Below are 15,267 nucleotides of genomic sequence, written 5' to 3' on the forward strand. Positions count from 1 at the left end.
TTCTAATCGAGATCATACTGTTTTTCACTGCAAGTTCTCAAATACAAAAAATAAAACAAACAAAATATCTCAACTCTTCCATTTAAGAAGTTCTGTAAACGTCACTAAAGTTGCTTTCTGTCCAGCTAGCGCACTTGGTTTAATGTAAAATCATAGATCATTTCAAATTCAAGGCCACAAGTTGGTGTTACAAACGTAAAAAAAAACCATCACAACTCTCTTAATAAAGTAATGAAAATGTACCACTGTTGTCACATTATAAAAGTCTGAATGGACTTCAGTTGGAAAACGTTTCAACGTGTGAAACTAAACAAATTAAAAATTGAGAATAAAAAAACAACAACACATAAAACAAAAGCTACGACTCTACAAAACTGCCTATCAGGATGATTTCAAGAGTATTTCAAACCTAAATCCATCTCAATAAATTATACCAATCTGACACATTATTGTACCAAAATACAAAGCTGTCATGTGTAACTATAAATCAGGAAGTCCTGTGTAGCTGAACAGGCGTAGCCTCACGGTAATACAACATCGAGGTTAGTCTATTTAATTTCTGCGTGGCACTCTGGTCAGATGGTCACAATTTGCAGTAACTCTGCCGTTCGTAGGAGGGGTGTAAGAGTCCCTGAACAGCTTGGTACGTAACAATTCAGGGCGATACTTCGGTAGACTCTGTGACGCAAACAATTGGAATCAGAAGTGTGTTTATGTCGATGCACTCACACTTCTGAACAGAAAGTCTAGACCACGAGTTCTCACTGGAACGTGATGGCAGTGGGCCAATTGTTGCCTGTCAGCTTCAGCATACGAGCAGCGTTATCCTTCGAGTCTGGGTTTAAACTGTGATTTCCCAGAGTCTTGTACGATGTGTTAACTCACACTACACGTTTTAAATCAGCCTTCCTGCAGCCACAACCTGCGACTTCTCCGCTCACACAGTTCGGGTCAATCGATAGACTTTCATGTGGAGATCACTCTGAACGTAACCACCGAGCCTCGGCTCCGTCTGTCCGCTGATAATTCCAGTGGAGTTCACTCAAACAAGATGGACGTGTCAGCAGGAAGCGTGACTGTGCAGCTCTAAAGTTAAGACTACACTGCTGTATTGAATGCTTGATTTGTTTGTGAATATGCTGCAGTTAAAGGATATTTGACAGTATATGCAGCATTTGAGTGTCTGAAATAACAGTAAGAATTATGGTCAATTAGGTCTTCTTTTGTTCCTCTGCTGTACCGAAAACATTTTGAAACGTGAGGTATGTTTTCTCACATCGAACCATAAATGTTGCGGTCAGTTACCCCTGGTAACATCCATGTTATAGTCCACTATAGTTCAAAATATAGGGCCATTAGGCTGCAACTAAATAGTCACTATTGAATAATCTGTATTCTGTCGCCAGAGTCCAAACTGATGGTTTCAAGTGTCTTGTTTTGTTTTATCGACAATGCAGAAGATATTCAGGTTCCTAACATGTCTGACAAAGAAAAACATCAAGTCTTGATGTTGAAGAGAAAGTTTGTCATTTTAGTTTGTAAAAGGACTGAAACACTTCCTGGATGATCAAAATAGCTTCCAAATCAGCTTTCTGTGGTTACGCTAATCAATTAATCAACTCATCATTGCAGCTCAAAGCACCATGACATCCTCCAGGAATCAAGTCAAAATCTTTACTAAGAGAAGTAAAAGAGGGGTCAAGTTTTGTGTTGTTTCACAGCTGACATTCAATGACGACTGAGTGAATAGCATTTACAAAACGTCGAACTGCTCGATGGTCGACTGCCGAACACTCTCTGCCTTCTGCTTCTGCTCTGATTGCTTTATCTCACTTTAACAACCAGATTGGGTAGGAATTAGCTTTTGGTAAAGCTTGCCAAGTCCGTTCACACCATCAGCAACATCGACCCATACAACAACTCTAATACAGAGGGTCAGAGAGAGAGCTGGGGTGAGCATCAGTGCTGCCTCGATGTAGGTCCTATACACGTCGAACAAAGGTTTTAACACAGAGGGTTCGCAAAATTTGCACGACAATAGTCACACGCTAAACCACAGCAACACCGTGGCAGAAAGAACAATCCTAGCCAAGAGAAATCCTGAGGTTATGACACACTGTGGTGGGTCCATCTCCAGCCTGTATTAAAGCTCTGCATTGAAACAGGAATATCAATGAAATTGTTCGATGAGCAGCCGATGTAACCAGAGGTTTCCGAGTCTTATTCAGATGAAGTCTGAACACCTCTCAAAACTTTATTCATATATCTACTGCGGCACCGTCTCCAAAGTGTTTCGGTGTTTTTGTGTGTATTCATTTTTTCACGTGTCTCATATGGCCATCAGCTGGCCAGCCGAGGACTCGCGAGGTTCTCTCCCTCTCGGGTAGCCTCAGTCCTTGGTGCCAGCCTCTTAAAAAAACAACAGTAGCTTTTGTATGTGGGCACAGACAGAGACAGACGGCCATTGTCGACGGCTGTAACTTCAGACAGACTTTCTCGACTGGAGAGACCACAGAGAGAGCATTGGCATTTGTTGATTGAACATTTGAGCATTGAGCGAGTGACTTAGTTTCACTCTTCCTCTCCTTTTCACCTTTTGTACTTTCTTATCCTGCCATCATCCTTTACAACTGCAGGCTACTCTGGTCATCCTTCAACTCTTCCCTCACCTCAGTAATCACTGAAAGATGTGAAACACTAATCATTATTTTACACTGTACAGCACAACATTTGAACTGATCCTACTTAATGGTCAAGAAGAATTCTCGCTGGGAAAGCAGTCATTATTCTGTGAGAAGCAAATGGTTTTGCTCCAACTGAGATGTGTGTTGGATGGTTAAACCGCATCTGAAACACCCCCACCGCCCCCCCACATGTCAGGATTATGGGGCTGCATTCAACCATTTCTGTAATTTTCCGACTACCTGACAATCCTCCATTCACATTCACTTCAAGCTGGGACCGGCCAACTGTTAAGAGGTGCGAAACAAAGCTGGGTTTGAACTTCTCTTTCTAGTTCTCTTCTTTCATTTCTAACATAACATTTTGAACTTTGTGTGAGGACGAGAGCTGATCCATAATAGTAGACAAGGCTTCAAATATGCACTCAACAAAAACATAGATGTAATACTTCTGTTTTTGCTCCCAATTTTAATGAGCTGAAGTGAAAGATCCAAGACTTCTTTTATGCACACAAAAGGTTTATTCCTCCAGTTTTGTTTACAAATGTATTAAAATCCATTTTAGTGAGTGCTTCACCTTTGCCAAGATAAATCATCCACCTGACAGGTGTGGTACATCGAGATGCTAGTTAAACAGCATGATTATTGCTCAGGTGTGCTTTGGACTGGTCACAATAAAAAGCCACTCTAAAATGTTCACCTTTATTACAGAACACTGACGCAGATGTCACAAGTTTTATGAGAGCATGCAATTTGCAAGCTGACTCCAATAATTCGGGGAATTTGCTAGTACTGACAACCGGCCTCACAACCGCAGAGCAAGTGTAACCACGCCAACCCAGGACCGCCACATCCAGCGGCTTCACCTGCAAGACGGTCTGAGACCAGGCCCCCACGCAACTGAAGCAATAGTTGGTTAGCACAACTGAATAATTTCAAACACACACACCCATATGTGAAATTGTGCTTAATAGTGTAAAAAAAACTGCACATTTTAGAGTGGCATTTCATTGTGACCAGTCCGAGGTACACCCATGCAATATTATCAGGCTGTTTGATCAGCACCTTGATGTGCCTCACCCGTCAGGTGGAGGGACTATCTTGGCAAAGTTGAGGGGAGATGTTGCTGCAAAGAAGCAACAAATTGCTTTAAACACGTCTTCAACCCAACAGCACAGAAGATCTTTACAATCACCACAGTTCACGGTGGACACCCAAGATTAGTGTCACCAACTCAGTGTACAACCAAACGTGGGATGTGAATGTGGATAGGAAAGACTGCGTTTCAGTCATATTAAAACTGTAATGAGCTTAAAGCTGGAGGCAGTCATTTCTCAGGGAGACTTTGAAGCTTCATTAACTCTTAACTTAAAAATATTTGTCAGTGGTTTAATTTATGTGGCCACGTCTGTGGGATGGCTGTTAGGAGTGGCAGATTTCCCATTTAAAAATTTGTCATTTTTAATGTTATACTTTGTGTTTAGATAATTTGTTTTGCAACAGAGATCTCTATTGCAAAAGAGATCTTGATCCAAATGTGGCTTCCCGATTACGTAAAGCTGAAGTAACTGACATCATCAACAAAAACACCACTTCTATGTCGTTTACTGCCTCGTTAGAGCTCTAAAACTTCAATAATTGGTGTAACAAGCAATTAAATGGTGAAACAATGAATGAAAGCAATTTCATTTCATTGCTATTTTGCAATGACTGGGTCACCATAGACAACCTAAATTCTCTGCGAGAGAGCAAACCATAAACTACAGAGGGGTCTGTGTTTACTGCTCAAGCCAGATATTCCTCAAGGAAGGTACAAATGTTTTTCCTGGCTGTGCCAACTGTCGCTTACAGCTTCAGTTTTCTAAGCTGTGATAAACGTCTGAGAACTCGACCCGTTCCCACAGCCACTCTCACAGGCGGACCAATCAGCGACAAGTGTTGGTGGTTACCCGCGCTTGTCCCACCCCTGCTTCACTGTGATTGGGCGGCTGGTGACGCCGACGAGTGCAACTCTCGTGACAGAAACAAAACGCTGAACGTTCGACGCTCAGCACGGAATAAACGTTCAGCACCTCGTCAAGCGGACGGCGTTTATTATAAACATCTTTTAAAATACACTGCTCATGAAAGAATGCTGTGGTGGACACGGTCGGTGGTTGCAGCAGTGGCAGAGTGTCGGCGCGAGCTGATTGGTTCAAATTAACCCGAGGTCTACGCCTAGGAGAATGAAACTCCTTCAAATGATTCTCTATGGAGGGTGGCCAGACCCATATTCATGTTGTGAAATTAGGTCGAGTTTGCACCAGGCTAACAAATGGGGGGAAGTGTATCAGGAAGGGGAAAGTGTTTCTCAGTCGCCCACCAAAACCAGGAACCTTCAGACAATGTCTCTGTGCGATAAACTCAGATTGCATCACCAACACGCTGTATAAGAAAGTTAACCTACAGAGAAGGTGCTTTCTCTCTTTTATAGCAGCTGCTCTGCTGTGTCAGGTTTAGGTTGTGTATTACAAGACAGCATTTCCACCATCTTACTCCACTTTTACCTTTTACCTTTGAGGCTTTGTACTTCTTCTAATCACTGCTGACGACGGTAACTAGTGCAAAGTTTTGACTGACATGAGTGTTTCACTGAGCTGAGATTCCTGTCGAGACTGCTCAACATCAAAGAGATCCAGCCATCCTTGTGGCATAGAGCGGCTCTGAAATCGCCGCGACCATACGCTGCCACAGTAAGAGCAGACTGCAGCTAAGTGGATTAAATAATAAGAGCACTTATGAATATAATGCTGTAGATGGAAAGGCCAGATGAAAAACTGGTCGTGAGAAGGGAAGACGCGGAGGGAAGGAAGACAAATTATCATAGTAGAAAGCAGGCAATCAATTATTCAATGTAACATCTGTGGTTTTTAGCAATGCCAACACTGTTGTGACTTTTATAGTGCATCCTACCTCCAGCAAGTTTGGTTTCAGAAAAGATTTGTGATATGAAGTCTGCACTGTGGAAAAATGCTAAACATGTTCCCTCTTTTGAGATTATATAACTGTATGAGGACATTTTTGAATAAAACTTTACAATATCATCATCTCCTAAATTTGGTGCTTAGAAAAGGAAGAAATCTGATTATATTTTTTCTGCTAAAAACCAGACCGTTAAGAAGGCTTTGGAAAATCTTTCTAACAAGATTTATTACCCCTCAGTAAAGATTTTGTTTTGGTTGGTTTACAGAGCTCGACTGTGTGTGTGTGTGTGTGTGTGTGTGTGTGTGTGTGTGTGTGTGTGTGTGTGTGTGTGTGTGTGTGTGTGTGTGTGTGTGTGTGTGTGTGTGTGTGTGTGTGTGTGTGTGTGTGTGTGTGTGTGTGTGTGTGTGTGTGTGTGTGTGTGTGTGTGCGTGTGTAAATTAGTGCACAAATAATCTCTTTTAAAGCATGGAGTTAAAGCTAGAGAGACAAAGTTATATCTGACATTCGATCTCAAAACAGAGGAGTCGAGGATAGAAAGGATGAAGCAGCACTGATATACAAGTGGGAGATCAAATAGTTCAGAGACTCTTCCAGTTGCGTATGAATGGAGAATCACACAACGGGGTGGACCATGAATACGTCCTCCAGATTCAGACTGGTAATGCTCAGTTCTACTGTGATGTAATGACAACGCCATTGAAAACGCAAGTTTCTCACCAGCAACAGCCCAATTGTAGCTCTCACTACACCCTCCAACTCACCCTCACTACATGCTGGATTTGGCCGCCTACGACTTCTTTCTGTTCACCAGAAATTGGACATGAAATTTGTTGTGCGCTCTCTGCACAAGTTTCAGGTCCATGGCGAAACTGCAAATGCGCAGAAACCAGCGGTCACGAAAATGTGTGTACCTCAGGTGCCGATGACGATAACTTGGAATACTTTCCACAGCATTATGGCGTAGCTTCCCCCTGCTCCGTTGTACTACTCTCCATTCATGCACAACAGGTAAGGGGTTGAAAGGTTTTGATTGTACCTCGTAGGATGTTGATGTAAATGTCCCTATTTAGCAGAACAGTCTGTTAAGAGTAATATCAAAGGGCTTCAGGTGTTTAAAAGATCCGAATTTGTCAATTCTGTCCAAATTTCACTGATTATTCAGCTTTAAAGTGATGATCAGCAATATCATAATAACTGTGGTCATTAACTCATGTGAAAAATAATTGAAGTAATAAGTTTAGAAGCAAGTAAGTTTTGTTGATAGCTTTTAAGGTAAGCATCATCTGCCTATAGCTGTCAACACATGCATACTGTGATTTACTATGTATCTGTATGACATCACTGCTCTGTTCACATTATTTATGGATGTACACAGTCTGTTATGTGTGCCAAGGTGGATGTGCCGGTATTTTGAAGGCAATTACACCATCAGGCATCCCAATATGCTGCCGGATGAATCCCCTCCGGTTCAAACGCTCCGAGTGCGCCGCGCTGCCAGATGGTATCTCACAAGCAGAACGTATGATCACTGAAGTCACATTAACCGTAACACATTAAATATAACATAGTGTACAGTGGCATGCTGCCCTGCATTTCACAGGGAAATGCAGAGGGGACTATTCATCAGAGGAATTGTTTTTTTCTTTGGTCACTGCTGAAATGTTGAAGATAAGTGGTGACTACAACCAAACTACACACAGATGCACACACACACACACACACACACACACACACACACACACACACACACACACACACACACACACACACACACACACACACACACAGATCAATAGCAGGCAGTCTGTTGCTGTGTCACTCCACCTAACCAATTACAATGTGTCACCAAATCTATCAATCCCACGATGCATTGGCTTCCTCTAAAGCTAAAGCACTCATACGTAAAATATATCTAAATAGGAATACAGATTGTTGCTAGCCTTTAGTGAAATCTATCTGTGTTTAAGATGCTGAGAGCCATGCTGTGGTACAACAATATAACAACAAACCCCAACCTCCTGAAGATATTACATTGAGTCATCTCATGAGAGACAAATCCTGTGTAGTCTTTTTGGAGTGTAAATGCATCACCGCTAACTTCAGAAACGTAAGCGATCACAGGAAGAGGGCTTCACATGCAGTTCGTCATGTTTTGAAAGCTGAGTGGAATAAGGTGAATACTGGGGTCTGCTGTGAAGTGCTATGAACGCCAGAGGAGAGGAGCGCAGACACAACCGCCACGCTGAGCTGAATCAGATTAGTTTCAAATCTCTAACCAGCAGGATCACAGGACACTAAAACTCCTGCTAACAGCGGCTTCCAGCTCTTGTATCCAGGTAGATTCAAAGACCACATTTTTGCAATTTAACAGAAACACAAGCTCATATTCTCTCTTCCTCCCTTCTGATCTGCACATATAGAATGACAGGCAGCAGGTGTGAAAACCACTGAGGAACCGACGTATGCTGCATGGAGGAAACCATGCTGCTGAAAAGCATATGGTACAGAGAAGACGACTGTGTTCACTGGCACGACCGGTGGCCAGAACAAGGGCACCCCAAAGATCACAGCAATTTGTATGTGTGTGTTTGAATGGGAGAGTGAGTGTGTGTGTGTGTGTGTGTGTGTGTGTGTGTGTGTGTGTGTGTGTGTGTGTGTGTGTGTGTGTGTGCGTGTGTGCGCGTGTGCGCGAGAGAGGCGCTGAGCAAGAAAATGTGTGTGATCTTGAGCGGTGTCCAGGCATATTGAGAGGCAGATGGCTGGGGGATGCTGGGTTTCCTTTCTCTAAAGGGAAACACTGATTCTTTTCCTATGTATCTAAAAAGCTTTATTGTAATCATCCGAGAGGAAATGGACCGAGTTGCATCGGATGATTTCAAAGTGAGTCAACAAGCTGAACCTCGTAAACATCTGCCAAGACCAGCTGGACTGCGGTGACTTCACATCACAGCCAAACTTTGACAGTGCAAAGGCATTTCTGAGAAGAGCCTCGAGAGGAATGAGAGCAGAGAGAGACTTTAAAAGTCTAACAGAAAATCATCTCAGTCAGTTTTACCCGATCTGAGATCCGGAGATCACTTGATTCAAAGCATCTCCAGTTAATTAAGGAACGGCATTTTTGCCCTCTGGTGACAGCAGGTGGAGGAAGGAGTTAAAGGCCGGGGGAATTTATGGGAAACGTGAGCTTCTTTTCCTGAAACACAAGCAGCAGCAAACACACTGCTGTGGGTCGTAACAACCAATCAACAGTGAGGGCAGTTTTAAGAAACGACAGCACTCACTCACCTCGTCTGTCATCATTATTTATTTCTGTACCGAGTTTATCGAATAAAACATGTGCTCATCCGAGTTAATCTAATCACACAAAATCTCATCAGATGGGAGCACACAGGTTTGTGTTCAGGACATGAAAACATTCGGAAACCTTTGATCTTGGCTTACAAAGAGGAATGTCATGGGATTCATTTTGAGTAAAGGATGAAATAAAAGCCGTCAGATAACCTTGTTAAGAATTGATGTTAAACATTTTAGCATGCTCTTTGATTTTCCAAACGTCAAATAAAAATGGCAGACAAAGTCTTGCTGAAGACGAGCGGTTGCAAATTGCCAGGCGTCCTTCAGAGGGTTCGAGGAGCTCCTCAGCAACTTGGTGAACTTTTTCATCTTATTAGCCATTTTCAACTTTCCTGAGAAAAGTTTTCTTCTTCTTTCTGGGTTACAACTACAGAGAAAAGCTGATGAGACACAGTAAGACAAACTTTTGGTGCTAAAAATGATCTGATATTGTGCCAGCCAATATCTTTAACCTTTATACATGTACACAATGACGTCACTGTTTCATAACCTCCTTCGAACAGTCAGCTTTATTCTGTTTCTTGTTACTTCTTGGCCAATATACACACAATACATCTGTAAAACTCTAACACTGGTCAATATATTGCCAATTTATCGATCAATCTCTACTCTGACTACCTTGGACTTTATGATAGCAATTAGATATTTCCTTTTGACTTAAACATGGCTTTTGTTTGTATTTCTGTTTTAAGAGCTTGACGTGATAAAAATGTAAATTGAAACTAAGATATAGCTCAAAACTATTTCATTAATACACCCAAATTCAGGAACTTGATAACTTAAGCTCCATTGGTCTGGTTTTCAACTAAATTTGAAGCAATGATGGAGCCTCTCTTTGTACAATGTTGTGTTTAAACATGACACTGATTGATCTGATTACTGTTGGAAATTGTTATAATGTTCATAAAGGACAGCAGCCCTATTAGTCTGGTTTTGATGACTCAAATTGTCACTGTTTGAAGAACAATCTTATCATATTACTCAGTAGCTATCTACTGAATGTATAGGATTACAGTTTCCTCAGTCTTCACTTCCCCACCTGTTACTCAACTCGGCACCCTGTCCTTCGCTCAGATGTTTTTATCCCGGCCGATCTGATTTGTCATCTACTCTACTGACTATTATCTGGAGTAACTCTGTTTTTAACAAACTATTATAAATGTATGCTGACACCAGTAGGTCAGGTAAAAAGCAGCCACCATGTTCTGTCTGAAAATCATTTATGAGATTCCTGATCATTTTTTGTCACGTGACCACAAGATGACATATTTTATATAAATACAATCTAAACTAAAAAAAAAAAAAAAAAAAAAGACATATTACTGCAGCTCAGACGCATCATATAGCAATAATTTAAGCATCAAATTGTGAATAAGTAACAAACACAATCTCACCGTCTTTCTGAGAATACAATTTGGAAATATTAATATACATATATAATTATCACATCATGAACCCATGCTACGAGTTCAATGGAAACGCGCAAGTGCGTCCATGACAACAACATTTAGTCTTTATCGATAAAAGTTGAGCAGACTGAGAGGGATCCGTTTGTGCTGTCTGTCAACATATCAACCATCCGACACACAACACGCTCCCAACATCGGATTTCATTCAGTCTTCAACTTGTGTTTGGAGAAACGGCTCAACACGTTCGCAGCATGAGCAGAGAAACCCCTGCACGTACTGCAGATCATTCCCTCCAAACTACATTGGAGTGGACACAAATATTCACTGTTGAGGCAAATATCCACGTCGGAAATGCACGCTATAAAAAAAAATTTAAAAACCTACATAGCCTTCAAAATTCATCTTTCTTTGCCGCCGATTACAGAGACAGAAAGTGTGCAGAATACGCGAGGGAACAGACTCAATCTTTAACTGCGTTCAAACGTCCTCAGCATCACATGTCTGTCACCACACTCAGTTAAACCCGCATCTTTTCCCTCCCCAGTTTCTTACCTATCTGGCTGAAAAGCAGCAGCTGGGAGATGATCACATCGGTCCTTGGAAGTGCCGTCTCCATGGTCTCGACGAGCGAAATTCAACGTAAAGAGGCAGAAACGGGGTTTCGAGGGACGGACGGCGGGTCGGGCGCGTAAAGATGCACTAAGAGGTCATCATTCCGCCTCTCCTGCCTCTGAATGGGGCGGCAGGGCTGCGTAGGATCGGGTCGGCGTGGTTTCGGCTCGGCTTGGTTCGGCTGGCTATGGTTTGAGGAGTGCGGGCTCGCCGGCTGGTTGGATGATTACGAACGCGCACTCACGTATATCGCAATAAGAGAGGGGCTGTGTGCGCGCCGCCGCCCACTGCCCTAATGGAACCACTGTATCGCGCCGGTAATATTCGGATGATATTACGACAGGGACACGTTGTGTGTCTGCGGCGTGCAGCGCAGATATAGTGTCTCTTCTCACACGGGGTAGCAGCAGGCTATGACACATCATATTACTGGTGTTTTTACACCTTTTCTGACACAAAACAATGACTTGAATGAACTTGTCATACTGGCATTACAAGAATATAAAGCAATGTCATAGACAATACTTATGAGGACAAAGTGCATAACCTCAATCATGTTGTTGTGAAGCAAATTGGACAATTCTATCCCATATATTACTGAGTTCAATGGATTTCCTCCATGCAATGATACAATATTCCTACAATAAAGGGCTAGCTGTATTGTATTTGCACTTTATCTGTTGTGATTATTTGTCATTGAAAATAAACATGACGATGATACTTCGAATGTCTCCAATCTTAGTACCACAGACAGACACCATGTGGAAACTTTGATTTGAGAAATAAGAAAGCTTTATGGAGAATAAGAAGACTAACATCCATTTGAAAATGTCCTACAAAAGTGGTGGTGAGAGGGCTTTGGTGTGCTGAACTGAAGCAGCATCACATAACAAAACAGGAATGTGAATCCAACCAAGCCAGGACTGTCCCACAGTCGAATCAGTGTGTGTGTGCGTGTGCGTGTGCGTGCGTGCGTGTGTGTGTGTGTGTGTGTGTCTGTGTGCGTGTTTTTTGTGATGGTGGTGAGATTTGGCAGTGGATTCCCACAGGATTCCCATGAAGCGGCGAAGGATTGAGTGTGTGAGCGAGCGTGTGTATGTGTGTGTGTTGTGAGAAAGAATGAGCGCAGGTCCAAAAGCAACAGGCTTGTATGGTGCAGGAACACACAGTTGTGGGAGCCTGCGAATGTGTGTGTGAGACAGGCTTCACTCACACAATAACATGCTGCTCTCCTTACTCGGTGTGCATTAATTAGCATAAATTAAGAGAGATAATCCCCTTTAATTCAGGCTGGAGCCTTGTCTCACTTGTTGGAGCAACATTTTTTCGGATGCTTGTTACAATATCCCCTCTGCCACTGTGCTTCCGGGACATAAGCCTGTACGTGTGTGCATGTTAGGGGATAGAAAGGGAGTGTGGCTTGTGGAATAACATGTTGAATGTACCTTCCGTCTGAGTAATTATTGACAAAAATAGAGTGAATAGAGGACAAAAAATATATTAAAACTGACACTGCTTTTTTAGAGCTGAAGGCGAAGTATACAACATGAGCGTAGAAAGAAGGAGAACTAAAACAAATCATCTCCACACATGTTCACACACGCAGTTCCTGTCTGCTCTGACAGACGTGTTTTCACATCCTGTTCCTGTGGAAAGCTGATTCTGATTTCAGCGCATACAGGCAGCTATGGATTATGGATTATGTGTTTGCTCTCTTCTTTCCTTTCTCTGACTGTGCATTCATAATGGAACAAAGTCAATAACTTATCAGGAGCTCATTTAGGTTACCCGCAGTGAAGTATTTGGCCAATGCCCGTGGCCTATAAATATCTAACATTTGATTTTAATGAAGCTTTGGGAAAAGATACACATCAGAGATTCTGTATTACTGTAGACAATTTGTCTGATAGTGTTTATAGCATATCAACTAAAACACGCTTGACAACGGGTCATAGTGAGTTGAAGAAATTCAGTTATCGGCTTAAAAAGAGTGATATAATGCTATCTCAGTTGCACTATTTACTGGTGCCTGTCCCAGGTTACTCTTCTAAACACAAAATTTCATGGAATTATGGCCAATATAGAGCCCTTAATAAAAAAAATTTTAAAAAGATTAAAAAAACCCCTTAATAAAAAACAAAATAGACTCCTTAAAAACAACCAAATATGGATTCCTTAACAACAACAAAAAACATTATAGACCACTTAATAAAAACAATATAGACCCCATAATAAAAAACAACACAGAGAACTTAAATTAACAATAATAAATAGCTTAGAACAAACATTCTCCAGTCAAGTGTTTCCTGTCAAACCTTTTTAATCTAAAAGTTGAATAGAAGTAATCCACAGCACAGGTTATCAGTGTAAAGTGACAAAATTGTTGCAACTGCCCTTTAAAACAGTCCTTTCTCATATATACGCTATATCCACGTCACATTTTGTTTACATGCGTGTGTGTTTGTGTGTCTGAACCCTGTTGCCATGACAGTGCATGCTATTTCGGAGTTGACAATGATATTGACTTCCAGAGGCGGGAACTGGAGGTCAATATCCTGCACAACACTGGGCTGACAAATACTGGTCGATGTGTGTGTTAGAGAGACAGAGAGAGGGAGAGAGAGGGGATGCCAGTGGTGGTCGAAGTCTGCTTTGGAGCAACGTGGCTCCACATGGGGGTCGTTAGTCCTGAACATGTGGCGTTGAGTGAATAGTGTCACAAATTACTGCTTAAGTGCATTTGTGTTTCTGCAAATCGAGCGAACAACATTGTTCTACCAAACATACCAACATAGCTTTTTGAGGCTCGATCGCATCAGCATGCACGGAGTTTAAAATTAGATCTAGTTTTAGTTTAGTAAAGAATCTGCTGTTTGATCTCAGTGTTTATAACTAACAGGCCAGTTGACCGATGATCCCGTGTTGAAAGAAAGTTCCTTTCAGGAGAAAAAGCTCCACTGAGTAATCAATAAACTCGTATTTTTCTAGGTCCAGTAAACCTTAAAGCAATCTGTCTTTCAAAGACATGAAAAAAGCCAGAAATCAGAGACTCGGGCTCTGACATGGAGTAGAGAGGAGAGTGATGTCATGGTTGTCATTTATCATCGGCATCAACCAGCTTCAGAAAACAGTCAGAGCTACCTGCCTGTGTCGGTGTGGGTGGACTGCATGTGTAACTGAAAGTGAGCCACAGTGTGTGTCTTTAGGTGTGTGTTTTGGTCTATTTACAGATTGTGTGTGCATCTGACTGTGATCTGACATTTACCTTCCTGGCCTACAGGTTCCACCAGGAATCTTAAAGTCACATGACTCATCTCACTCCTGAGGCACTCTCTGCTTATCATGTGAGCAATAAGAACGACCACCAATTACATTTCTACATTATTCACACTTGAACTACAAATTGCCTAATTATCAACTTCTACATTTCTTCTTTCTCTCAGGGGGGGGAGATGATATCTTGGAGTGAGTGAGCACGTGTGGATCATTTAAATCACACTTATTAACGTCAGCATCTCATTAACCTTTCTCCAACCAATCAGGTCAAAAGGTTTACATGACGGTTTCTCTGAGTCTCCAGGAAATAAAGTTAGAAAGAGGAACACGGCAGGTATATGGATACAACCTGTGTGTTAATAAGGGTACTTCAGGGACAATACTCGTGGTTCTGACTCTTTGGCACATTTAGTACAAACCTCAGTGTTGAGAAAGGACACCATTTGTAGGTTTTGTTGGTGCGTTCACAATACTTACTAGTGGAGAACTGCATGATTGTCAGAAAGTAGCTGTGCCAACTGCAAACCTGTAGTGACCACAAAGAACAAAAAGGGCTGAAGTCAGGAAGATGAAAACAGCGAGGGGAAATGGAAAAATCTATTTCATTCATGATGTAACAAAAGGAGATCTAAAAGGTTCTTTAGCAGACTGACTGGTATGAGTCACATTGAACTAGTTTGACTGAGAGGATATGTGTATATATTCTTTTCCATGTCATGTTTGTAAAAGACATTAGTGAAACTGTTCGAGCTGCCCTCCAGGTAAGACTCGACTTGTAGTTGTTAGTTCAAGCAAATAGTCGACTAGTCATCACACGTTTATAATATTAACAAATTTAGTTTAATACATGTTTATTAGAGGGGCATCAGAAAATGGTTTGAGTCCCAGGTTTGCAAACAATGTTTGAGGTAACATCGTTGACACTGGGCTACATTACAGAGAAAAACAAAACCGTATTAATGAGCCTTTA

The 15,267-nt window shown here is 41.8% G+C and overlaps 1 protein-coding gene across 2 annotated transcripts in view; it reads right to left on the reverse strand.

The window, feature by feature from the left end:
• Positions 1-11,347, reverse strand: part of ptprz1b (protein tyrosine phosphatase receptor type Z1b) — a 68,332-nt gene extending 56,985 nt beyond the window's left edge. The window contains exon 1 of one of the 2 annotated variants that reach the window (XM_069700129.1): positions 10,962-11,347. In XM_069700129.1, the coding sequence (XP_069556230.1) occupies positions 10,962-11,025 (64 nt within the window). In that variant the 5' untranslated portion in view covers positions 11,026-11,347. The remainder of the gene's footprint in view (positions 1-10,961) is intronic. The other variant, XM_069700130.1, reaches the window with a different exon arrangement.
• Positions 11,348-15,267: the final 3,920 nt, after the last annotated feature.

This window comes from Brachyistius frenatus, unplaced genomic scaffold (assembly GCF_029030835.1).
Source record: "Brachyistius frenatus isolate BFR_SWC_R1_liver_20210118 unplaced genomic scaffold, ASM2903083v1 Contig_32, whole genome shotgun sequence".
Classification (NCBI taxonomy): Eukaryota; Metazoa; Chordata; class Actinopteri; family Embiotocidae; genus Brachyistius; species Brachyistius frenatus.